Source organism: Acartia tonsa, chromosome 8, assembly GCF_053477335.1.
Source record: "Acartia tonsa isolate MP-2025a chromosome 8, ASM5347733v1, whole genome shotgun sequence".
NCBI classification, from domain to species: domain Eukaryota; kingdom Metazoa; phylum Arthropoda; class Copepoda; order Calanoida; family Acartiidae; genus Acartia; species Acartia tonsa.
In genome coordinates, this window is record NC_137267.1 from 25,422,091 (window position 1) to 25,449,888 (window position 27,798).

The following is a 27,798-nucleotide window of genomic DNA, read 5'->3' on the forward strand; positions in this document are numbered from 1 at the left end:
TAATTTTTGAGGAGCAAAAAACTTTTTACATAAAAAGATTTTTGAAAATGTGATGTTCTTGACTAAAGTTTTCCCATTTTTAATTTTTTTAATTTTTTATAATTTTTTCTTGTACAGTCTTTATTTCTCTCCACCTCTTTACAATTTACTTTACATTTACCGGCCACCCAATTCCCCTGGTCCCCAACCCCCTTTTGTGTATACCCCAATCTAGATAGCACACCTCCTATAATCCTGACATCCCTCCCCATATAACCCTCTGAAATTCCCCTGTTCCACCCCCCCCCCCCTCCTCTTTTTCTTCAGTTTAAACTAAGCATTTGCAGGGGAAAGTACTGCTCGATGCTTACCCAAAATTCTGAACAAAATTCAGCTATTTCTAAACAATATCAATGCTTTACATAGCATTTTATAGTAAATTCAATGTTAAAAAGTGACAACAATTAATATAAAGAACAAGTTACATATTAAAATAACCTAAAAATGGCTAGATCAAGCCTTAATAGTAAACAACGATCTAAAAATGATTTAGAAAAGCCACCCCCAAAGTTAAAAGTAGATCTATCTAATATAAAATCCAGTAATGGTGTACCTAATTCTAAATCAGTTAAAGTGACAGATCCTGGCTTGCTAACAAGGACAAGCTACACAAATGCCAGCGTGGCGCTGGATCATATTAAAAAGGTAAATTTTGCAATGTAAACAGATTAAGACATTTGCTTTTCAGTAAATAGAGACATCAATGTGTGGGGGTGTGTGCGTGTAATGGAGTAAAAAAATCGGGCCTGTACAAATTTCTGCCCATGCCGTTTATTTCATTTCCTCCTATGTCAAAATGTAAACATAGGGTTTATTTTTTAGCAAAATGTAACATAAGCAAAGTTACTCTGTAACTCTATTTGTCTATACTATTAGTTTGGAGGGAGCTATTTCTTGGCTGTTGTTTTAGCTATATACGGATGATAATCAATTTTTTGTGTGAAGATTTCTCTCACTATAGTGCATCCTTTCACTCTAAAGCTTACATAGTCCGTCTGTTTGCCTTCGATAACGCTTCAGAGAATAGTAAAGTAAATTAATTTTCTTGGCAGCTATTTAAGATATATAGAAGCTACCTAATTTTTTATGCCATCTATAACTTCTATTTTTTATTTGTGAATTTGAAATAAAGCTATTATAGACGTTTTTCATTTGATTATTATTCTAAATCTAAATAAAAGAAACTTTGCTATATAGGTAGTTTTATTTATCCATAGTAAGTAAGGTAAGGTACCTTACGTGCGTTCAGGGTGACTATATTTTACATTATAAAATATTTTTGATTTTGTGTTTTATACCTAGCAGTTTTACTCTTATTTTTATTTAAAATATGTTTTTATTATATTAGGGTAATATATACCCCTTGTTAAGCGCAGATTGAGTTGTAAATAGAAAGGCAATTTCAAGGGAAAATTTTGTATAGCTTATCACACAATGATTTCACCCTGTTCTAACCAGTGAAAATGTTTTTGAATATGTCCCTAGGACCCAATCTTGTAAGTGAGTTAAGGGGAATTGGGCCATAAAAATGGGCAAGTGGAAGGGGTAGGGGGTTAAATGGGCAAAATCTTGTAGGGTAGGGGCATGTGAGAGGGGGAATTTTTATGGGCTACTAACATCTTACTCAAATGTCTCTATTAATTCGAGGGATCATTTATTTTTCTTTGAATTTTATGGGTAAAATATACTGATTTTAGAAATTTTAATATGCATATTATTTTCATAAAATACAAAGTTTTATTTTATAAATTTGTAACCTTTTTTTTTATATGGTCATTAAGTGACCAATTAGAGTCTTTATTATCAAATTAATTTATGATACCCTAGGGCTTTAATTAAATACATTTAAGATGTCGTCTAAATTAAGGGCAAGGACAATGGGCGATAAATTAACCATCTTCCTTCTTATTGCCTTAATACTATTGGTCACATATTTTCCTGTTATAGAAAGTTTAATGTCAAAATTGAACAATACCTATGATTGGTCATTTAAAATACCCCTATATGTAATGTTCAAAGGTTTGGTATTCAAAATCATGATTTAGAGGCATAGAGTGTGGCCTTTTTATAACAAGTTTTAAGCATATTTTAAAAAGATTAAGTAGGTGATTTCCCTCAAAGAGTCGAGTCAAGCACAGAAAACCCTGCCCCCCCCCCATGCCTGTGTTACTTTAGGTTAGGTTTTATTGAGTATAGGGTAGCCACGCAGGTGCCCCCTCCCACCCTTATTTTTTTCCCTCAAAGAATGGAGGGGGGGGTTCTCTGCTCTTTAGTTATTTTAAGGGAAAGCACCCAAAAGTCAATTGGAAGCCGATTTTAACATAAAACCTTGCTATTTTAGAGCCACAATTACATACGCAGATATATCTGTTATTTTTCTTTCATTTTGACTATGATCAATTGGTAGATTTTTGACAGCGGTTTCCAGGGGTCGCCGGGTCGTGACCAATTTATCCATTTGATTGTACAACATTTTCTCCAAGGATGTATTCATAAAGATGGCAAATTAATTTTGATGGAATAGTTCCTAGCTGACTTATTTTTAACTACCAAGAACTTTCCTTTTGCGTGTTTATTACATTGACTTTTTAGCCAATACTATCTACCGCCTGGAAATATTTTGTTCTTTAGCAAATGTTTTTGGTAATTGATTTTTTTGTTATTAATTTTTTTTTAAATAACCACTTACATTTGAAGAAGCTTTAAAACTCATAAGAAATGATAGAACAGGCGAACAAAATGATTTGGAATAGATTTGCTACAAAAAGATATGTGGGTTAGAAAAAGGTCTAAAATGATTTCATGTGGCCCCGCGCCGGCCCATTTAGACAAATTTACCCATTAAAACATTATTTTATTTTCATCTTGATATAAAAATTGTGCATGAAGTAACAATTTTCTTTTTATACCATGAATTTTTAAAGAATTACAATTATTTTGAATTGCTACATAGAGGCTTTACTATTTCAAACGTTGTTCATATTAAGTTAGATTTTTATAAATGGATTTTAGCTTTTACTTAAAGAAGTGTTTATTTTGTATATGTGTTAAGATCTTGCTAGCCACTTAACCGATTCAGTTCTCAATTTTAGAGAAGCTTAGCATAGCTCCTAAGATGGCTTTATTCATTTTTTATTTCAAAATGTAGGTCCTTTTAAAATTAAATTTCAACTTCAAGGTTTAAACATTTAATTTTAGATTTATTTTTGTAGTTGAGTTACATGTTATGCTTTGATTTTAAAATATTTTTAAATTAAATTTCTAAATTGTTAATTTCTTTATAAAAACAATAGATAGTAGCTTCAGCATATTAAGCATTTGACGGCTATAGTTTTAATTTTAATAGTCTCATATCATTGTTTTTCAGGGGCGTGCGCGAGGAAACAAGCCAGCCCTTTGGGTCAGATCTAAATTACAAGAAGAGCTTTTTCAACTAGGAATTTTAATACAGGTGAGCTATTTCGTATATGTCCTCAACAAGAACGTCCAAGCTTTTTATTTTGGGCATAAATGAGGGTTTTCAAATGTTTAAAGGAAGGGGTAATCTATTGTATTTCCCAAAAAATAGGGGGTTAACAGTAAAAACAACCCCCCCCCCCTCCCTCTATTGGTCAAAAAAAAATCTTGATTTTAATCAGTTATGTAAAAGAATATTTTTGCCTAAACTTACAATGCAATGGGTTAAAATTACCACATTTTTATTTTTAGGCCCACGCTGGCAAAATTTTGTTTACCGGCCTCCTGCTACTATGTTCTATGACTATCGGCCTCAAGTCGGTCGTGACCGAACAACGGCTCGAGAAGCTGTGGGTGGCCGAGGGCGGCCGACTCGACCGAGAAATGGACTATATTGACAAGACGCTCGGAGCCGGTTCGGGCGGCGTTAATCAGATGTTTATCCAAACGGCGGAAGGCGATGGAAAGATGTTGACGTCGGACGCTCTGTTGAATCACTTGGAAGTTCTGCTGAAGGCCACAAGGGTTACTGTCAGCAGAGATGACATGTAAGTTACACTTTTTGTTTTGTAGTCTCTTTATTTTAAATATTTGCATTTTGAATTTAATTTTATAGAAAGCTTGGAATATAAAATTATTGACTATAACTTTGTGCTTATTTTGGGTTAAGGGAGGCCCAGAGGGCTAACGCCCTGCAGGGTTAAAGTTCATCTCAGGGGCGAGACAAACAATATTAAAGAATGATAGCTAGGAAGGGGGGGGGGGAGGGGTTATTGTTTTAACTAAGCTTTTTGAAAGCCTCTCTTTAAAAAAAAAACTGGATAATTTATTTTTATTTTATAGAACTTGGCAGTTGCAAGACCTGTGCTACAAGCCCAGCATCCCACAGAACACTGAGATCCCGATTGTGGACCAGATCCTGGACAAACTGTTTCCCTGCGCCATCATCACCCCCCTGGACTGTTTCTGGGAGGGAAGCAGGCTACTGGGCCCAGATTTTCCAGTTCATGTTCCGTAAGTACTGTTTTGTTTTTGTTAAAAATTCTCAAATATCTCTCTCCCTCTTTCTCACTCTCTTTCGTTCTTTATCTATCTATCACCTTTCTTCCTTTCTATCCATTTATCTAACAGTATTAGAAATGTAATCATAATAAGATAATAAAGGGTGGACCTTAATTATAAAAATTATCATTAGAAACGCTATTAATTCATTATATGGGCGTAAGACATTAAAACCATTTGTTTTTATTATATTAAATTGGACAAACTTGAAGGAAGATAAACATATTCTTTTATATTTTGCTGCTTTGAAAATAGTTACCCTTGTTTATTTTAACACAAAATGATAATTTTACCTCTTATTGTAGTTATAAATCTTTTAGATTGTTACAGCAGCAATTTAAAACTGATTATAATTGTCTGAAATTAAAGCCATACATCAAAGAAGTTTCTTGTTATAAAAGTGTTCAAAGATCTTAAAGTTTTTTGGACAAGCTTAAAACTTTTTCTTTTAATATTTGATTAATTGAAATATTTAAGCTTATTTTTTGTATGTATATCATTTAATCTTAGGTAAATTTTACATTAGTCTTGGAAGAATTTTTGTAGGTAGATTAAAAATAAATCCTGAAATTAATTTAATATAAAATAAATTACATGTCCAAAAGATTATTTTAATGCTTTGAATTCATATTTTTCTTTTCTTAGTACAATTTACTTTCCGTAGTTTAAGTAGATTAAAATGACGGGGGACAAATCGTGTCTTCTGATTTTAGAACCTTGTAATCCCTGTTAAATTTTGAAGCTTGTATTGACATTTTTTATGTCGACATTATCGCGTTTAATATGTAGATGCTAATGACATGTTTTTGATTGTATAAATGTCAATTTATACAAATTTTTAAGTTAAGCTGATTTAGATTATTTTGCTTACTATTAGATACTTATATCGACATTTGATATAAAAACGGAGTATACATTTTAACAGCCAACTTTGAAATGAATGCCTTTTAGGTCTTAGTTAAGGATCAAACTAACATTTTCAAAGATTTGGATAAAAATTCATAATATTAGATTTATGCTTGATGTTATTGTATTGACCTAATTTGTGAAATGATGATTCCTTTGACAATGTTATCAGCGAATCATCTCCTAAAACATACAATCCTGTGCATTTAAGTAATTTTGCGAAAGAAATTAATCGAATTTTGTTTAATAGTTTATTGAAAGTTGTCATTCTTGTTTTTCAGAATATCCAACCCTCTCCCAAACCATTTTAGTTGTAAGTCTAGACCATTTTACACCAAGTTACAGTTTATTTGACAAAAATTAATGTTTTTGTCCAGCTTTTGAATTGAGATATTTTCTAGCTGATTGGGTACATTTGGCTTTTACTTTGCCGCGCTATGGGTTCTACCGGGGGATATGTATTCACAAAAAAATATTGCAGAACGGATAAAGAAAAGTTATTTCCCTTTAAGGAACTAGGTACAAAACTTTTCCCTACGGTTTTCTATTCAATTTTCAAAAAAAGATATTTCTTAGGATGAAATTGCCTTTTTAGTGCTTAAGTCTTTTTGTAAGAATGTTTATCATATTTTTGAAAAGTTTGACTGTTAAAGACTATTGTCATTGGGGACAAAAGCCCACTTCCTTTCGGTTACATTTTTTTGAGAGAAAAAATGTCACAAAATATTAACATTAGTATGATTCAAAAATATTGGAAACATGTATACCTATCTAAAACACAGTTTCACACTCCTTAGTAGACAAGTATACCTATAACTTTTAAATGAAATTCAACCTCGCCCACAGGATAAAAGGCGGGAAACTTAATAAACAAAAAATGTGGGGGGGGGGGGGGGGTAAGTTGCCATTTGGGAATATATCTTACTTACAAACACAAGGACAAAGTCAGCAAAAAATAAAGGACTCAAAGAATTTGTTTGTGTTAGGGGATGGGGGGGGGGGGCCTTGATGGATGAAATAGGTGGGAGGGGCAGTTGGTCGGTAATTCTTTTAATAATGGAACTTGTTCAAGATTCATTAGACATGCTTTATTTTTACATTTTTAAGGGTTGAATATGCTTTACAGAAATTCAAACATTAAAGATAAAGCGATTTATTTCACACCAGGGAGGTCAGGGACATTGGGCTGATATTACACTAGTCCCCAAAGTTTTTTTATTCGTTGGTTTAACAATTTTGGGGACTTTTATTTGATCGGATTAGTTGGTTCATTAAGATGTGTGTACAAACGATTTAACTACTAATTTTTTTCTACAGAAGGGGTAATTTTGTGTTTTATTACAAAGTATGTACATAAATTTATCGGCCATTGTCTTATCCCTTTAGATCCCTGATTTAACAAACCTCGTAACATATTTTTTTAACATCTGAGCTTTTCTTTCTTGTTACAAAATTGCCAATTTGACGGCAATTTGTTATATCATTTTGGATGTATATATTTTAAATGAAATCAAGCTTTTTTTTAGATTACATGTATTAACCAAAATTATAGTGAGCATGTTTTCAAAATAGATTGCCTGTTTATTTTGGTAAAAAAGTAACTGTTTTAAAAACCTTTTTGTTATACTTGCGAATGCGCCCATAGCTCCAGCTAAAATTAAATATTTAAGATAAACAATGCGTCCAGGGGCGCAGCGGCTGGTAATTTTGAGTCTTTTTTTATGTCTTGCTATGGTTCTTAATTAGAGGACAGAAAAAAAAGTAAGCCAAGCAACGCTTTTGCTTATCTATTTAATTGTATACACTATACATATCTACTTATTTTCTATCTATACCTCTCTTTTTACTACCTAGGTACAAAGTATTTTTAAATGTAACTTTTAAATTGTCTTGTTAACGAGACTTTTTTTTGTAGTTTTTGGGTCAATTTATTTTTAATTTTCACTTCCAGATATTGGATATTTAAATACAGAAAAAAAACAAGAATGGAACTTGTTTAAAAGTATTCTTAAATGCAATATTTCAGCCAAAAAAAAAAGCACAAACGTAAAGAGTCTAACTATGAAAAAGCTTCGCTTTTAAATTGAATATTGGGTCTCATTCATTTTTTTTCGCCTCTTTGGTCTTAAAAATTTAAAATTGATGGGGTCTTTTATTGTATCTCGTTTTATTCCTCTCTAATCTTTTAAAGGAGATTTTTATCAACATTTTAGCAGGACCAACGGAAAGAATAGGTATTCTGTAAAATTTCAGGGATATCAAGGGATAAGACAATGAATGATAAATCTTCATACAATTCCGAATGATAATGAAATATGATTATTGTCTCTAGATTAAAAATATTGGTGGAAATGTTCGCACTCTACTAATTTTGATCTAACCAATAAAAATTTAATAAAAGTTTAACCCAACGAATAAGAATACCTGATTAAAAAACTTTGAGTACCAGTGTAATGAACAGCCCAATGTTCTGGAAATACATTGAATGTATATTTATTGAAAGGGTAAAAGATAATGTTCGTTTGTCAGACTGTCTGAGCTTTGCTTATATGAATGTTATCATCCATGTTGAGGATAGTTATCCGTGTATATGCATATAACAGGGCAAATTTGGTCATTCCGTGGAGAAAAAAGTGGCAGTAAATAATAATCCGGGTGGTCTTAGGTCTACTCAGATTTTTTAACCTTTTTTTCTTTCTATTAAATTATTTTTTGACTTATTAAAACTGTGAAGTAGTTTTGTATCTCTATTCGTACAATTTGATGCTAAAATAACATGAAATTTTAATTTGATTTCATAATAAAATTTAGCTTTTGCTGAAAAATTCTACATTTTTTTAAATTTTGCGATTTTTATCCTTGTTTTTTTTCTCAAATAATTTGTTGTCCCTGTCTAGAATGAACAATATAGATATTTTACTTTGACTAATTTTCACATTGTTAAAATATATTCCTTTCAGGCAGGGAGGGGACATTGGGCTGATAATTACTCTAGTCCTCAAACTTTTTAACTAATCTATTCTGATTTGTTGGCATAACAACTTTGGGAACATATAATGAATTTTGATTGGATTGTTCACTAAGTTGAGTGAGTGTCTTACCGTTTTAACCATTTATTGTAATCTACAAAAGTATTTCTTTAGTTTTAAATCATGTTTTTGTGATTTAATGAAAAATTATTTTAGGGAAAAAGACAAATTTCTAGGCATTTTTATAGGGTAAGTCTTATTAAAATGTTAAAAATTATTTGTTTTCAATAGATTTTTTCCTTGCTTATCGAATTTTGGGTAATCCATAGATGTGAGGGGACCTCCCCTTATGAGAGCGTCGCTGCCATTTCTGCAATATGGCCTAATTACGACATGCTAGTAATTCGGGACCCCCCACAAATTTATTTTTGATCCGGGGATAAAGAAAAGTTAAATTGGGCTTCGTTGTTTTGGTCAGTTTTCAGTGCAACAATTTGATTTTAAAAATGAAAATTAAAATCAATCTAAATTTTTATATAAAATACTACTGTTCTTGTCAATTCTCTTCAATTCTTAAAAACAGATGAAATTGTAATGTTTACAAACTTACAATATAAAGACTAAAAATGCACAAATTTACCTAACCCTACAGTCCCGCAGAATACTCAGACCTAACCCAAAAGTAAAGGAACCATGAACGTTAAACAGAAAGAAAAGAGGCATTCATATCATAAAGAGCAGTGACAATTATGAAGCAAAATAAATAGATGGATTAAAAAAAAACAGGCGTCTGCCATTTTTAATTTTATACTAAAAGCATCAAATCCGAGCAAAAATTGTTGGTTGGCGTAGAATATTGCCATATAAGCATATTTATTTTCGTTTCTTTAATTGAAGAAACTTTGTCTGTATGTCTGATTATAAGATGTGTATAAATGTTCAGATTTGAGACCACACAAGTTAATAATCATGACGAGTTTTTTAGTCTCGAAATTATAAAAATAAAAACTTGCTTTCTCCACTTTCCTTTGCTTAACAAGTTAATTTTTAGCATAAAAAATGCTCATTGCTACGAAAAATCTGTACAAAGAATCCACCTATTTTTAACTGACCCAGTTTAATGTCCAGAGTTGATTATGCTTAATTGTCATTGGAATCTTTACAACAAGTTGTAGACATCTATCCTAATAACATTTCTTTCTTGTATTGCTTATCTTCACTATAATAAAATGAACGGATGGACAATAAAAATATGTAGATCATTCAAAAAATATTAAGACACCTATCTTTTTCGTGACTTGCAACCCAAGGAACTCGGCCATGTTGGCAAGTAGCATAGCAAACATTTCTAGCATTGCAATACTCAACTGAAAAAAAAGTTGTATTTGGAACTACATTTTTTAACTTGTAACATAAATTTACAGGGTCATTACAAAATAATGAAACAATTTGAAAAAAAAACCTTTTTGAAACATTTCAATATCATATGGAAAAAATTACTTTTAAAACAATTATATTTTTTAAGTTAAAGTTATGCTTAATTTGTAAAAAGAAAGATTCGATATTTCTTTTGCTTCACCCTGTAAATAGAAAAAAAATCTTTCTACAAAATTACATTTACAACAGAACAAAAAAAACAAATGGACCAATCTTATTTTTTTTTAGCTTTTTGGCGTTTTACCGGAAATTTGAAATTTTATTTGATGTGTGGGGCCTTTCTAATTTTGAAATTATGCCAACGGCAAATATTTTTGATTTTTCATCATTTCAGTGCATTTTTTGGTAGGTAGCACATTTGGTTTTAATTCATAGCTTTCATTATGTGCATAGAAATGTACCTATTTTTTTACAATTTGGTCCCCAAATAGACACCATATCTAGATAGTTATTTTAGATAGACATTTAGAAGCTAAATTCCCAAGGGTTCCCATAACTCAGATATAACCTGACCCGAACCCGTAACCCCTGGAGCCGGAGGCGACGAGTCTTGGCGGTTACCACATAATATGGATGAGTTCAAATATTAGAAAGGCGTCCTTTCAAAACTACAAAAAAAATTGAAAATCCTGCTGACAAAACATTCATCTAGATAATTTAAGGAATAGCCATGAAAAACATGTTTGATAGAATATAAACAAGAAACTGAGCACTGTTTAAACATTTCTTAATTTTCCATTTTAAAAAGTAGCGCGCCTATTTGGCGGTTTTGTCGCCACGCCCTGTAATAAGAGCGCGTTCTGGGTGAATTGAAAAATTCTCTTGACAGCTTAAACTCTGAACGTATTGATTGATTTTTTCCCTTAAATAAGTTATGAGCTTGGGTTAGAAATTATGTCAAAGGGTTTTGAAAATTAAGACCTTTATATCTTTTAACGTTTGAAGAAATTTTACTCCACACAAATCTATAGCTTAACATTTTATGTAGCTTTTGCGATCATGCCTTATTGACAAAGAAATCAGTATTTTTAAATTTCAAATTATACCTACTCGTTAAGGGAATCTTCAATTTTCATGCTAGATTTGAAATCAACATGGCTAAATTACTAACCCTAAATATAGAAAGCCTTTGATATTTTAAGACATTCTTATTATTTTTTAGAATAATTTTCCTTTTTGAAAAAAATATCTTTTATAAAAATAAACCTTTCATATTAAAGAGATTAAACAAATATCATCTTTGTTTTTATTTCAGTCCCCTCCCCCCCTTAACCCCCTTCCCCTCCCCATTTGCAACTTGAGATAAAGGTGGGAGGAAATACTAATCGTATGATATGTGTTAAACCCTACCTCTCATTATTTTAGTTTCACATAAGTAGGGCTAAGCAGGGGATAGAGTTTAACTTAAAGTCAAGAAAATAAAACATTATGATAACCCGTTTTACCCCATCCCTTATCCTCTACCCCACTTTTGCTTTCATTACAAAATTCTTCCATCCTAACTTAACAACGCTATTCAATAATGTAGCTCACCAAATTTACACATAAGGTGACGTTAACATGGGAAATACATATAATTAATTATGAAAATAATATATCCAAGTGCGTCTGTCGATAAAAAGAGAAAGACGCAATAAATCATTTAGCTCTTTATTTTTAATTTTTTAAGTTTAAAAATATTGTACTCGGCTATTCCTTGGCCGATTTAGGCTTTTAATCATATCCTGGCCGAGACAAATTTAGACCGTTGACTAATCAAAAATCGGTTCAGTTAGAGGGATACCCAACGTCTCAATTTATTGCTACCAAAAGTCTTATAACTACGTTGCAATTATATAAAAACCCGTAAATTGAGTTTAATCAAAGGAGTATACTACACATTTCAATCACGCCCCCATCCCATGATACAGCGTAGCATTAATTTGTCATCGACCAAGCAGGGATCTTAAGGGATAAGACAATGACACCCACAATCAAGATAGACAAAAATACCCTTTATGTAGATTAATATGTTTGTTGGAAAAGCCTTCAGTTTGTACAAACCAATCAAATTTTGATAAAATAAAAGTTTTAAAGACAATGAATGAATGAATTATAAAACTTTGGGTACTAACCAGTCTATTGTTTCTCATCCCCTCCCTGAGGGCTAAAACACGTTAATCCCAAAAGATTAGGGGTCAATATTTTTCCTTTTTTTGCTGGCATATCATTAATTTATATTATAACAAGCTAAAAATGCGGTATGGGTATCAAGGGGTTCAAGTCTGTAACATACTAGAGACGTTAAAATCATCAGAAAATATACTAATATACGACCAATAGACAGGTTCTTGCACTACTAAGACTTTCAGACAAAGGTCAGAAAATCAAAATTGAGATCTATCCTTTAAACCCTCCTTCCAAATTAATATTCTGTAATATAATCAACAATCTCAAACTCTTTCTTTCTCTTTCTCATATTTCCAAAACTGTTAAACGCTCGCTTGAAAATTTTCTAAAGTAAATAACATGTGTTAAGTGTAAACAAATCTTTGTCTATCTCACCATTTCATTTTTTTTTTTTGGGGGGGGGGGGCGTAGAAGTTCTGTAATTAGCAGGGATCTAAAGGGATAAGACAATGGCCGATAAATTACCCTTCTTAAGATTACAATTTGTGGTTGAAACGTTTGGACACCCAACTTAATGAATCAACCAATCAAAATCCAATAAAAGTCCTCAAAGTTGTTAAGCCAACGTTATCATAAAAGTTTGGGTTCTATTGTGATAAACTGCTCAATTTCAAAGTTTTCATGAGCATTCCTGTGATAATAAGGTAAAATTCATCTTCCATAAACCCACCTATGTAGTGTAGCCAGTGAAAGCTTATTAACTAAAGGAAATGAAATTTTTACATGTATTTCCCCTAGAACAATATAAACATAATTATCCACAATTTACCCTATTTATCAGCATACATGAATTTTTGGGGTTTAAAAAATTTTCTCATGCCTTTTAGGCGTTAATTAAAATATAATTTTTCTTATTAATATTTTATTATGTTAGACTTTGCTACTTATGGATCTGGTTGTCCTTATTTTTTTTGAAATTAATATTTTTACAACGTAGATTATATTCTAATCATGTATATTAAGTTATAATCTGCTATTTCCTGGGTATTTATAGTTCAAATCCTTTAAAACAGGTTAAATCAAATAATAATTGATTTTGTTTCATTTGTTTTGGATTTATTTTGGGGGGATTTCGTTAAAAAAAATAGGTTAAAATGGACAGTTACTAAGAGTAAACTAGAAATACACACAAATCTAAATTGATTTAAATGCTTGAATCAAGAGACTCGCCAAGTTGTCTGAAAGTTGTCAAGAATCTTGCACTGCACACATGCTGATAACAAATGTAGAAACATTTTATCTTCTAAAAATATTTCAATGTGTTTGTAACAAAAATTTTCTTGATATGTACAAGTACAACGCTTATTGTACGCTAAAAAGTCTTCATACGTTTTATATCATATCAAAATAATTATATAGCCACACTACATATATTTAAAATAATCATATAGCCACAGTACATATGTATATTGAAAGTAATCATATAGCCACAGTACATATATTGAAAGTAATCATATAGTAACAGTACATATATATTTAAAGAAATCATATGGCCACAGTACATATATTGAAAGAAATCATATAGCCACAGTACATATGTATATTGAAAGTAATCATATAGCCACAGTACATATATTGAAAGTAATCATATAGCCACAGTACATAATATTAAAAATAATCATATACCCACAGTACATATATTGAAATAATCATACAGCCACAGTACATATATTTAAAATAATCATATAGCAACAGTACATATATTGAAAGTAATTATATGGCCACAGTACATATATAGAAAGTGATCATATAGCCACAGTACATAAATTGAAAGTAATCATATAGCCACAGTACATATATTGAAAGTAATCATATAGCCACAGTACATATTTGGTGACAGATAGTAGAGATATAAATTTGCTGTAAAGGGGTAGAAATATTTGAACTTCCATGGGGCGATTAAGATTAAAATATCGCAACTAACCCATTTCATAAAATAATCTCAATTCCCCCCCCCCCCAACAAAAAAAAATTCTTATAGCATATGCTATATAGGTATGCGTAAAAATATTTAACTTTTTTCAGCATCAATTCTTAATAATAAAGGGGTTAAAAAGTTCATATTAGTTTTGATAAAAAAGGGTCATGGGTGACATATATTATTGACATAGAGTTAATATAATAACAGCACAAAAGTTAAACACAAAATATGCTAGTAATATATTAAGATTAATGATGACAAAATTTAACGTTGAAAAGCACTTTTTTCTCCCCATAAAAATTTTGTAAATATTTCTAAAATGATTCCCTCGACACCTATTAATGTCGGGAAATCTTTTTAAAAATTTAAAGGGGTTAGAGATAAGTATATTGAAAAACAAATAGTCAAAACAGGGCAGATATAGATATTCAAGTTATGAAGCTACTTTATAGGTCGCCTTGTATGTATGTCCAACTATCCGTCTGTAACTCAATTCGAAATATCTAGCATGTTATTTTGCTATATCTCACTCCTTTTCACTCTTTTACCATCCCATTCCGGGCTAACAAAACTGGTATTATTTTGGGATTTTAATTTTAATATTCGTTGAAAATTGTCTGCTATACGATGATATACATGATTTTTCAGTATGGCGGAGAACCGGTTCTAATGCTGCGGATATTAAACGTTTTCGAAGCCATACTGGAATAGTTATTTCTCGTATCGTATTATAAACGGCTTTCCGCGGATATAGAATGACGAATTAAAAGATTAAAACTAGTTTTTTAGCCCCGAGGTGCCGAAGGCACCGGCTAAAAAAACTGGTTTTAATCTTTTGATTGTACATTTTTATATTCGTAGAAAGCTGGATATAATACGATGCTAGACATAGTTTTTTCGTATGGATGAGAACCGGTTCCTATCCACCGGATTCGAATGAATACGAGAAAACATATTCCCATCTCTTAATTTTTCCCTCTTCTAAAAAAAAATTAATTTAAACTAAGTCTCAGTATATTGAAACTTTAGTATCTAAAATTGCTTTGATGAGTAGCGAAGCAAAATAACAATTTGTTATTATATTGAGACAGACAGACAGACATTATTTATGAAAGTAGTCGAAGTTTTTTTGTATCCTACTTTATCAAGACTCGTTTAAAATTGTCCTAAAGTAAATGGTTTGGTGCGCATCCCTTTCCGCTTATTATCGCATGCGCATATATTTTATATTTGCAAGAGATATTATTTCAAATAATAAAGAGCAAATGTTTCTTGAAGAAATTAGAGCAATAATAATATTGATTTAATGTAAAAAGTATGCGGATGTGAATACCCACCAAATTGTACATGTACCTAACATTTACTGATAGTGGTTTTTATAGTTATTTTATCTATAGTATCACTGTATCTGTATAGCCTTAAAACGTACTGTGATATTTCTATAGTTTGAAGAGGCAGAGGGGACTGTGTAACCCTCCCCGAAATGAAGCCGTCACAAGTGACAATAAATATAAAAGGGGTTGGAATTTTGTTTTGGTCAGACCATAAAGGTGTTTACTCGATCACGCAATCGAACCATTATTTTTAAAGGCGACAGCATCATACAAATCGTATAAATAGGACTTCAAATAAACTTACAGGCATTTTAAGTCACTTTTTAGCCATTCCATAATTATTTAGCTTTTTTCTATAAAATTTGTTGGATTTTAAAAATGTTCACTTTACAATTGAAATAAGTAGGCAAGGGGGTGGGGGGTGGTGGTTGGGGTGGGGTTGACAAACCATTATGTTCACGGACCTTAAGGGATAAGACAATTAATTGTATACATTATCTTTCAAGTATGACAATCAAAAATACCCCCTTGTATAGATGAAAAGATCATTGTCAAAGAAAAGTTCTCCAAAGTTTTTAAGCCAACAAATAAGATAACGTGTTTACAAAACTTTGGCGACCAGTATAATTAACAATCCAATATTCCCTTCCACCCTGATTATTATTATCCCAGCTATCAACCTATCTAAACAACCCATTATCCATCTATCCAGCTCAGCTTAACCTATCCTAAAGTAATGCAAAGGTGTTATTTCACCTGTTCCCCTAATCCTGCCGCTTTAATCCATTGATCCATCTCCCTGACTTATCCTTTGTTAAATACAACTTTTATCTTGATAGATTTACAAAGATTTCTAACAAAAGGTTTATTTATTTCCTCCCTCCCCCTCTTTATTTTTTATGGATGAATAGCGGGGGGGGGGATGATTGGTTAATGATTTTATTTTTATGTTTTTCTAAACAATTTTATGAAAGAATCAATTTACACCCTTTATTGTTAAATTTGGCTTTGTTTTTCTTAAACATTAACAACGTTGATTTATTGTTTTTCATTTTAAAGCAATGTATCGCAAAACGTTTTCTATAAAGCTTATCATCTTTCAATTGGACATATCTTTACTTTACTTTCATTTCTATTTAATTTTCTTTTCTCTTTCATTCTCTCTCTATCTCCCTCGCTCTCTTTCTCTCTCCATCTGTCTACCTTGCCCAACACATCCTTTTTACATAATTTTTAAATATTTTTCTTTCTTTTTAGGTTGGGAGGCGACAAGGGGAGCAAGGGAATAACCTGGCAATCCCTGCACCCCACCAAACTATTCCAAGAGATGGCCGAGGCATTCCCCTCCGTGGGCCTGGACCAGTTCCAGCACCTGATGAAGGAGGCGGGCATCAGCAGCGGGTACCAGGAGAAGCCGTGTCTGAATCCGCAGGACCCGGAGTGTCCGCGGACAGCGCCGAATAAGGGGGAGGCCGAAGAGCCGGATATCGGTGTCGAATTGACCGGCGGATGCTCCAGCTTTGCCACAAGGTATGCACATATAAACGAAGCTTAACAACCACGTACATTGATGATTATAGAGTGATAGCGCTTTAAAATATTAAATTAGAAAAATATATGAATACAAATTCAATGTAATTCTATAAAATTTAAGACAGTACTATAGAGATTCTTTGCTTATATTATAGTACTCAATTGTCATAGGAATCAGCAGTCTAAAAATCAATTTATTTTAAGGAGAAAGTGGTATCATTTTTCGATCAGACTAACTAATTCAATATTTAGAAAATGTTTGCTTTTAAAATTTAATTTTTATAATAATAATTAATATCAGGTACATGCGATGGCCCGAGGAGCTGGTAGTGGGAGGTGTGGAGAAGAACAAGACCGGTATGATCAGTGACGCCAGGGCACTCCAGTCTGTCATACAGCTCATGGGGCCCAGGGACATGTTAGAGTACTGGTCCAACACATACAAGGTAATTCATTTCTTCTTGCATCTTAAGATCTCTTGAACATATTAAATCATCCGAAAATGTTTGATGGCTTCCCACAAAGTAGTGCCTCTTATTTTTTGAGAATTTAAACATGAAGACTGTGGGTTAGTTTTTTTCTCCAAAAAAAAACCTGCGGGGCTTCACAGTAACCAATGTAACCTAACCTGACCTAAATTAACGAATTCAAAAAATATTCTTATATCTTGTAACAAAAATACAAAAAAAAAATAAAATGTGTTTAGGTGCATACTTTGAGATGGAATATTGAAACAGCTGAAGAAATATTAAATGAATTCCAGGTAAATAAATGTTTTTTTTGCATAAAGGTTTACAATTTTGAGAAAAAGTAGTTTTAAGCAAATTTCTAAAAAATTTAAAAAAATTTAATGACAATTTAATATTTTAGTTAAAATTCCAAGCAGAGGTTGAGAAGGCGCGAGGCGTGCAGGATAAATTCACCTTCAACTCATACTCTTCCCTGGCCCTGGAACATTTGATGCAGACTTTCTCCACTATGGACATGCACAGCCTTGTTATTGGGTATCTTGTGATGGTAAGTTTTACTTTATTTGTAAGCTGCGCTCTCATTCTTGGTAAACTATCGTACTTGTTTTAAAGATTTTATGAAATTTTTATTTGTTAATTAAGAGAAAAAGATGGATTTGATTGTAGATTAGATAAATATGATTTTAATATTTAGTTTAATTTTATATTTCATCCATCAAAATATCGGGTTTCGGTTTAATTTAAGAAGCAAAATGATTAACAAAAATCCCTTTTTTTAGATGGCCTATGCTGGTATCACACTGTACAATTGGACGGACAAAGTGCGTTCCCACGCCGGGCTGGGGATAGCCGGGGTAATCCTTGTAGCCGTCAGTATTGCCGCCGGTCTGGGCATCGCCGCCTTGGCTGGTATCACCTTCAACGCATCTACCACCCAAATTGTGCCGTTTTTGAGCCTGGGCCTGGGTGTGGACGCTGTTTTTCTCTTGGTTCACACTTTTACACTACAAACTCCTACTAATATACCGGCTAAGGTAAGATTTGTTTGTTTATAAAAATTTTTTGAGGTTTTTTCCATAAAAATGATTTACTGCATATATCTTTGAATTATTCCTATATCAATATAAAATTTAATTTTGTACACAATAATGGTAATTAAGTTGCGTTTCAGAATTAATTATTAAATATTACGTTCAAAAAATGTTGTTATTTTTAAAAATTGTTGCTACGTTGATTTTAAAACAATAAGCAAATGTTTTATGCAATAGTTTTCATAATAATACTCATATTTACATACAATAATTTTAATAACACATTCTTTTTAACGTGCCAATGCATTTTTATCGTCTGACTTTTGAGTGCAGCTACTCTTTAATCATCTATATCTACCATAAAAAAAAATTGATCTTGATTATTCATTGCAAAAAATAACTATTACAAAGTTTTATTGTGATTTATTGGGCTAGTTGTATAGCCATTAATTTCAAATTTTCAAAATTAGATCAAGATAGCTTAAAATAGCACAAAGTTACACCACTTACACAATTTTCAGACCTCCCAACAAGTTTTTTTTTTCAAGTAAAAAATATGCTCTGATTACTATTTGTGTTTGGAAAAAATTCCCTTTTATAAAAGTTGTTGTTGTTTTTATATAATTTATTTCGAGTTAAACATGAAACAAACTATGAATTTATGTATTTTTAAATGTTTATAATAGATAAATTACGAATTACGGAATATAAATCATGTACATTTGAAGTATGAGATATTATTTTTTTGTTTTAATAGAAACTCAAGAAAATCATTAAGAAAATCAGAATTTAGACCCATATTATTTAAAATTGATAAAGCAGATTTTACAACAAACAATGATTGAGAGAAACAGTTTAGAATGGTCCATCTTGATAAACATTCATCTTTACTAATTTTTAATGAGCGATCTTTGGCAATTAGAATTAGCAATGATAGTTGAAAAAATATTTCATTTTTAGCAAATATAGGGTACCAAACATTAAAAAGATAAAAATTTTCTTTGAGATAAATGAATTCAGGGGTGTCATTATTAAAATAATAGTCTAAATATAAAGCAAGAGCATTTATAAAGAATTTTGGGTAAAGGCAAAAAAATAATGAATGTTCTATACTACTTTCTACATTACATAGATTACATTTGGTAGAGTCACTATGACCAAAAAGACCTAGTTTTCGTTTTGATACAAGAGTGCGGCATATTTGTTCAAAAAAGAAACTTTTTAAAAGTAACAGGATGTTTATCTGTAAACATGTCTGTATGTGTGTGTAGCGAAGGTTTATGACTATTTTTCAACTCTAAATCCTTATTTTTCAATTTTTCAGAAAAATTGTCCCTTTTAAAAGATCAGATTTAAATATGTCAAAAGCGCAGCAATAATTCTTTCAAGATTTAAAGCCATGATACCCCAGATATGCATCTCTAAAAAAAAACAGAAAAATAAACTAAATATCTTTTAAATATCCTTTGAATGACTTTTAAAAGAATCAAAAGGGGGAGAGGACTTGGGGGGGGGGATTAATTAGATGTTTATAGATTTGTAATTAAGATCTTCTTTCCTCATTGATGCTACTGAATTATATTTAAATGATACTATTTTTTTGGATCATGGTTTATGGTGGGGGGGGGGGGTATTATAAGGGGGAGGAGAAGGTTATGACCCATGTGGGATTATTCTGGGTGGTCCATCATTTATTTTAGAGGGGGGGGGTGGTATGGGAATCAGAAGTCAAAACTAAGAATTAAAGGTGGGTGGGGGAAAAAATTATTAGGTATATTTTCATAAAGGGGGGGGGGGGTTGTAATAGTAGGAGTGTCAGACGGTTTGTGCATCTTGGGGGGGCCTAGCCTTCACTCCAATGAAGATGAGACTTTGGGGGGGGGGGGGGGGGGTAATGCCTGTTGTTGATTTTAACTTGGGAGGTCCTTCCATCCATATATACTAATTCATATATTTTATACAAACATATAAACTGTAAGCATTACTCTTTTTATACAGATAAAGTTTTTTAACAAATTAGGCTGAATTTAAGCTATTTTTAAAGCTATTTGTTAACTAAGAATCACCGTTGAAATACTAATTAAATTAAATCATTGAAGTTTTCTAAAACTAGTTTGTTTATTTATAGCTATTGGGTAAAAATAGCGAAAATATTGCTATTAGCAATAACGAAATATTCATTAAATTTCAATTTTAAATTAATGAAATTTACAATTTAAAAAGAAATTTAGACTTTAAGCTTCATTTTAACTTTTAAACTGTATATTTTAAAAATGTAACTGTTTCTATAATATAAATGTCACTTTTGTCTGTCCCCTAATTGTTGAACGTGTATGGATTTAGGACAGTTTACCTCTTAATAAGCTTTTAAACCATTCACTCACATTTAGCTTTGCTTGTGTGTGGTCCTTGTTATATCTTAAAACAGCAAAAAATGTTCTAAAAAGTAGCAAAAAATCAGGGGAAATTGTAATGATTAGCCATGCTACAAATTGATATAATACTCGTAGCTATGAAATATAGGAAAACAGCATTTTGATGTAGTTACAAATAGACAGACTTAGTAAACTTACCTTTTTGAATGAGCTGCTATACCAAAAATAAAATTTTGTGCTTTTTTGTATAAACTCCCGTTTTACGACATACACCACCCCGTATATAAAAAGCACAGTAAAATTTAAGATATCTTTATTTTATTTTTAAAACGCGAGTCGTGCTCTAAAAGGCTTCTCTATCCTCATAGTATGCATTCAAAAAGTATTTTTTAAGTTTTCTGGGTGTTTTTGGCAAATGGTACATTCTAAAAATAAATAAAATCGTAAGTGTACAAAATAACATTTCCCATATTGCATTACATAAGGACGGACAGACTTACAGACATTAAATGAATTAAAGAGAAGCTTCGCTACTAACAAGTGGGTTGATTAATATTATGTTTATGACTACTTAATCACTTTCTAAGAGACAATATTTTATACAAAATCATAATAACACATCAAATAAACGGATAGTCAATTAAAGAAAAAATAATTGACATTTTGTCATTAGAATAATGTCAATTATGACCTCTTTTATTTCATTGTTTTTGTCGACTTTATTGCATGAAATTTAACGACATATTTTCGATATGCCATTATTCAAAAGACATCAATAACTAAATGTTATAGATTTTACGTCATTGTAATAACTTCGCTTTTTTAATAATAACATTGCAAAAGAAAAGTATTTCCAAGTGTCACAATTAACCAAAGTTTGGTATCAATGATAGTTTTTTTTTATATTTTTTTAATTGCAGCTACTCTATAACTCTAGTATTATATGTCCGTTTTTCCCTGAGCAAGGGTTATTATTGAGGAAGTGTTTGGCGGACTAATTATCCTTTCATGTCTCAACTTCATTTATTTGTTTATCTCACAGAGATAATACCCTGTCAAGCCATAGTGATGCTATTAATATATTAACATAAGACTGTTGTTATGTCGATATTGACATTTTAAAAACGACATGTCGACAATAAGTCAGCTATTACCACTGTTGGCACAATGTTTATAAATGGATTCTTTTTTTTGATGTCATATTGTCGACATAAAACATTTTCTGGAGACTTTTATCTACAATATTTAAATAGAAAATGGGTTAGGTAAAAGGTTAAGCTTAATAACATAACTTCTAGAGAAATTTAAACTTATTACTAGTATTGAAAAAAAAACTAAAATAGAACAGGACATATAATAATTTAAGCCAAGATTCAATTTTGTTTTTAACATAAACCTTAAAAAAAATAACAAAAATGTTTTGTTTCAGGACCAAGTTGGCGAGGTGATGCGTAAATCCGGCATATCCGTCATTCTGACCCACATGTGCAACATTGCCGCCTTCATGGCGGCCGCCCTCATACCCATTCCCGCCATGCGCTCGTTCTGCTTCCAAGCGGCCATATTGTTGGCGATCAACCTCATCTCGATGATCTTCCTGTTTCCCGCCATGATTGCGCTGGATGTGCGCCGTATTTTTGGCGGGAAATTAGATTTGGCTTGCTGTATGGATGGTAGTGGCGGAGATAAAGATGAGTCGACGGAAAATGCCAACAATAACCGCAACGAGGGCTATGATCGGCGAAGAAATAACGATACATGGTCAAGTGTCGGCAATACACTAAGAGAACATTCTTCCACCAAAGATTTGATTGAAAACGGCGAAGCCGACAAACAGCCGCAAACCCCGCACGCCTCTGGCCTGTACTTGACACGCTTTGCGCGCGATTATTATGGCCGCATCTTAGCTAAAGCTCCCATGAAAGTGATCACCCTGCTTGCCGTTACCTGTCTTATTGGCGCCAGTGTGCTGGGCATCAATCGGCTGGAAGATGGACTTGATCTATCCGATATGGTGCCTCGCAATACTTCTGTTTGGAGATTTTTAGAAGCTGAAGATGAATATTTTGGATTCTACAACATGCACGCTATAACTCAAGGAAACTTTGAATATCCAGAAAACCAAGCTATTCTCTACAAGTACCATGATTCTTTTGTTAGAGTTGCTAACATTATCAAGGATGACAATGGTGGCTTGCCAGAATTTTGGCTCTCACTATTCCGCACCTGGCTGTTGAGACTTCAAACAGCACTTGACAAGGATATATCAGCTGGACATATTGATGAGGAAGGTTGGAAACCAGAGGCTTCTGATGATGGCATTCTTGGCTACAAGCTTATTGTACAAACTGGACATGTTGATTCACCTGTAGACAAGTCTCTACTACGCTACCGTCGGCTCGTGCAGGACGATATTATCAACCCCGACGGATTTTACAATTATCTATCTGCCTGGTATTCTAACGATGCCATGGCCTACAGCTACAGCCAAGCAAGTATTGTCCCCACACCCAAAAACTGGTTTTCAGACCGTAGTGATTATAACTTGAGAATTCCAAAATCTAAACCAATTAGGTTTGCGCAGATTCCATTTTTGCTGAAAAATCTTGGAGATACTGAAACTGTAGTGCAAACTATACAAGAAATCCGCGAAATTTGTGCTAATTTTGAGGCACAGGGGTTGCCAAACTTCCCCAATGGAATCCCCTTCACCTTCTGGGAGCAGTACATCAGCCTGAGGGGATATATGTTGCTAGCGTTGGCCGCTGGGTTAGGAGCCATCTTTGTAGTTATCAGCCTGGTCTTCATGTCACCTTGGGCAGCGGTCATACTCACCCTTGTGGTTGGTTGTCTGGTCAGCCAGCTGTTGGGCGCCCTGGGCCTGCTGGGCCTGAAACTGAGTGCTGTACCCGCAGTCATCATTATTCTGGCTATTGGATTGGGAGTTGAGTTTACTGTTCACTTTCTAGTGGTAAGTTTTAAAAAAATTTATTAGGTAGCATTTAAACATTAACAAGTTTTCTAAGTAGCAAAGCATAAACAAACGGCAAATAATGGTTTACTTCTATGGAATGACGGGTGTCAGGATACATCCTACTTTAAGAGTAGCTGCGCTTCCAAACAGTATAGCTTCCCTTCAAAATAGATACTTGTTTTTTATCCCCAATCTAATGGATTTAATATTACTTGGATCTTACAATAGTTATTATGTAATCTAATAAAGTGAAACTTGTAGCGGGCTAAAATAATGATCGCCCCCAAAACACCACCTTTACGCTATCCCCACCCCTCCTACTGGATGAACGAACTGCCCAATAAGTGATCTATTTCTAATTATATTATTTTTCAGGGCTTTGTTGGAAGTATAGGTAGCCGGGAGAAGCGTGCCATCCTGGCCCTGGAACAGATGTTTGCCCCAGTCATACACGGAGCTGTCTCCACTCTACTTGGCGTCGTCATGCTCGTTTTCTCACAGTTTGACTTTATCATCAGGTGGGATTTTATCTTTTTTTAAGGCGAATCTTCAAATCTGGCAAATTTGCGAATACTCTACTAATCCCTTTTCTGTACGTCCATCCCATTTAAGCAATTACATACATCCACGAGATGGGTCTATGCTGTTTATTTTCAAACTTAAGACTTTTAGGCTGTTTTCATCTAAATCTCTTCGCGGTCTAATACAGAAACCCTAGATGCTATAGGGACGTAGGTGCTAGTTCATCTACAATGTACCTGTAATTTGAATTATTAAGGTTTTACATGAGAGCGGCTATGCTTATAACTTTTATCTGTAATGATAATACTAAAATGCTAATAATTATTATATTTCAGATATTTCTTCCTTGTTCTGGTGGCCTTGATCGTCCTTGGTCTATTCAACGGCCTAGTTTTCTTCCCAGTTCTGCTTGTCATCCTTGGTCCTCCTGGCAACCTAACTCCGCCTGTTGGCGAGGAAAGTGTCCCGCCTCCGACGCCGAAACCTTCGCCTGTCAGATTCAAGGCGAAGCCGCCTAAGGTAAGCAAATTTTACAACTTTTTTTGCATAAGCATGAATAGTTTTCTAATATTATAATTTAAAAAATAAAATAAGGTTTTATGTCTATTGAAGCATGACCAACAGTCATACGAACAAAACAATGAACCCGGTATTAGTGTCGGACTGATTATGACGTAACAAAAAAAATTAGCCAATGAGAGGACATTATTGACCAATGGTAAAATTCATAGTAGCCTCTCATTGGCTAATTTTTTTTGTTACGTCATAATCAGTCCGACACTAATACCGGGTTCAAAACAATGCATAGAATATCTTCAGTTACAGCCTAGAAAATCAAATTTCCCCTTAGCGTTACAGACTGATGGACAGACAAACTACCTTCGCCACATTATTAATCTATAATGTTTTTTAATACAATTTTATATTTTAGATTCACAAGACAGAGCCTAAATCAATTAGTTCAAGCAAAGCGTCCAAATCCCATGGCCGTAAACATAATTCAAACCTCTCCCTATCAACAATTGCTGAAGAATCGCACAGCCATATTTCCAACAGTTACGCCGACAGCTATTCCGCAGATTCCTACGAGGATGAGGACTGTCAGAGGCAGCCACAGCTGCCCAGCAGCACCCAGAGCAGCTTAAATGGCACTTCTGTGTTCCTAGAGCCGCACATAACGGTGGAGAGCAGTAGCGGCGCGACGCCAGGTGTTACCAAAGTTACGGCAACCGCTAAATTTAAGCTTGAACTGCACACGCCCAACGGCAGTAGTAGTTTTGACGGCGGGAACGGAAGCAGTGGGGGAGGCGGCAGCAGCCGGCCGAGCAGTCGGAGCCGCAGCCGTCGTAGCAGTTCGGGCAGCAGTGTTCCCTCAGATCCGCTGAGATCTAGCGGCGACAGCAGCCTAGCCTCTAGCCTCTCATCAGATGGTGGCTTCTCTGAAAAGTAGACAATTGATTTATAGAAATATTTCGGTAGTTTTTCAACAAAAAAAGTTATCAAATACCTCAAAACACTTAATAGAAGTGAAAAAATATCAAAATTACAGCATCAAACCTACATAATGTATTTAAAAAGACGTTCTGTAACAAAATTATTTAATTTTGAACGAAATTTTGACCTTACCAATGCATCTCATGTACAAATTTTTATTTTTTTTTATATTTATTAATTATGTTATTTTTTAATAACAAAAACATATTTTTAAACTTTATGTGCCAAATTAAAAATCTCATCTTGTATCTTATTGTAAAGTGTTCATTTTTGAACATTTTTTTTTATAAATTGTTTACTTTTCTAAACCAAAACTAAAATGAACTTTTTTTACATTATTATATTATTAAAATTGTATGTGGCTGTGATTCAGTTAAAACTAGACTCTGTGATATTTATTTAAATATTTTTTATGGTACCTTCTAATAATTCTATTACATCTTTGGTACTTTTCCACAAAAATAGGGTTGAGCGCTTACAACTCATCCCCCCCCCTCTTCCCATTTTAAAAAATAATTGAAAATAAAGGGGTGGGGTAGTTTTTTTTCCGATGCCTTACCTAAACAAATGATCCCCCACCCCATATATTTTGAGTGAGGGAGGACAGGAGAGGGTTATCAGCGCTCGAGGGGATGATTTGTGCGAAAGTCCCATTTTTTTAAAATTACAATTTCACCAAATTAATTATTTTTCTCTTGTTTAACTATTTAACTTGATATGAACAGGGTTGTCGAATTGGGCACTTTTTTTGATATTGGGCGGCCCAATTGCCCAAAAGGGTTTTAGGCGGGTTTTGGGCGCCTAAAAGTGGTTTTGGGCACCCTTTTTGGGCAAATGTCGTAAAAAGCATATAAAAAGGATATAAAATAGCCTAAAACCATACCTAGACTTATTATTAGAAATAAAATAGCCTAAAACCATCTCAGGACCTATAAAGGCTCCACTGGAAATGAGAACCATATCGGTTCAGCAGTTAGTGAAATCCTTCTCTAGATACAAAAAAAGCTTACTAATTTATATAAACCCTGAACAACTTTATTATGCAATCTACATTTTCCTGGATATTATGTCTATGGTAGTCCATAAGTGTACAGCTTTACAATACATTGTTTCTATTTGATAAAGGAAAAAGATTCTTTTTAGAGTAAAATGCTTGTATATCAATCAAAATCAAAATTTTTAGATTTTTTACTGAACAACTTTATTGTGCAAATGAAAAGAAAATTAATGGGAAAACGTTTATTTTGCACTTTTCTCCTCTTTTTAAGATTGATTCTGATAAAATAACATTTTTTAAAGAAATCTATGCATCAAATATTATGAAAAACAGTATAAGGTAGAAATTAATGATTTTTCTAATTAAGAAATATTTGGAAAAAAGAAATTTCATCCCTATCACTCAAGAGGACAGCTGCTGATCCCCAGTCTTATGGATGAAGCTAAATACATGTTAAAGATAAAAATTACCCTGAAACGTATACAAAAACGTTTTTTGATGTGTTTAAAAAATCCATTTTAAATCTTGATTTTGAGGACAATGGCCTGTAAGATGCTCCTACTGGTGGTGATGGTGAGCCAAATGTTATCAAAGTGCATGCCCAGGATGACGACTTATATATTGAACTATTGTCCAGTTTTTGTAGTCATAGCAGTCTCTAGTCAAGCAATATTAAAAAAGAAAAAAATTGCAATTTTAATTACTCCAAATCATAAGGTAAAAACTGTAGTTTTTATAAGATGGTTATATTTTGTGTCAGGAGGCACCATTGGAGGCTGCTATGACTACAAAAAATGGTACATAGGTTAATAGACAAGTTGTTGTAATGGGCATGTACTTAGATAACATTTTGCTCACCATCACACACAAGAGGAGCAACTGAAAGGTCATCATCCTCAAAATCAAGATTTTAAAATTTATTTTTTTAATACATTAAAAAACATTTTTGTATACTTTTAAGGGTAATTTTAATCAATAACATGTATTAAGCTACATGCATTAGACTGGAGGTCAGCAGCTGTCCTCTAAAGTGATAAGGGTCGAATTTCTTTTTTCTAATACTTCTATTTTAGAAAATTAATTAATTTCTACCTTATACTTTTTTTCTT

General features: G+C 32.8%; 1 protein-coding gene across 1 annotated transcript; it reads left to right on the forward strand.

The window, feature by feature from the left end:
* Positions 1-314: 314 nt before the first annotated feature.
* Positions 315-26,143, forward strand: ptc (protein patched). Its single transcript, XM_080169678.1, has 13 exons — positions 315-684; positions 3,407-3,490; positions 3,748-4,043; positions 4,339-4,509; positions 16,551-16,823; positions 17,128-17,272; positions 17,533-17,589; positions 17,697-17,843; positions 18,076-18,330; positions 22,132-23,673; positions 24,052-24,194; positions 24,534-24,717; positions 25,130-26,143. Exons 1-13 carry the CDS (start codon positions 484-486, stop codon positions 25,646-25,648), a joined length of 4,017 nt encoding a protein of 1,338 aa, XP_080025804.1. The 5' UTR covers positions 315-483; the 3' UTR covers positions 25,649-26,143.
* Positions 26,144-27,798: the final 1,655 nt, after the last annotated feature.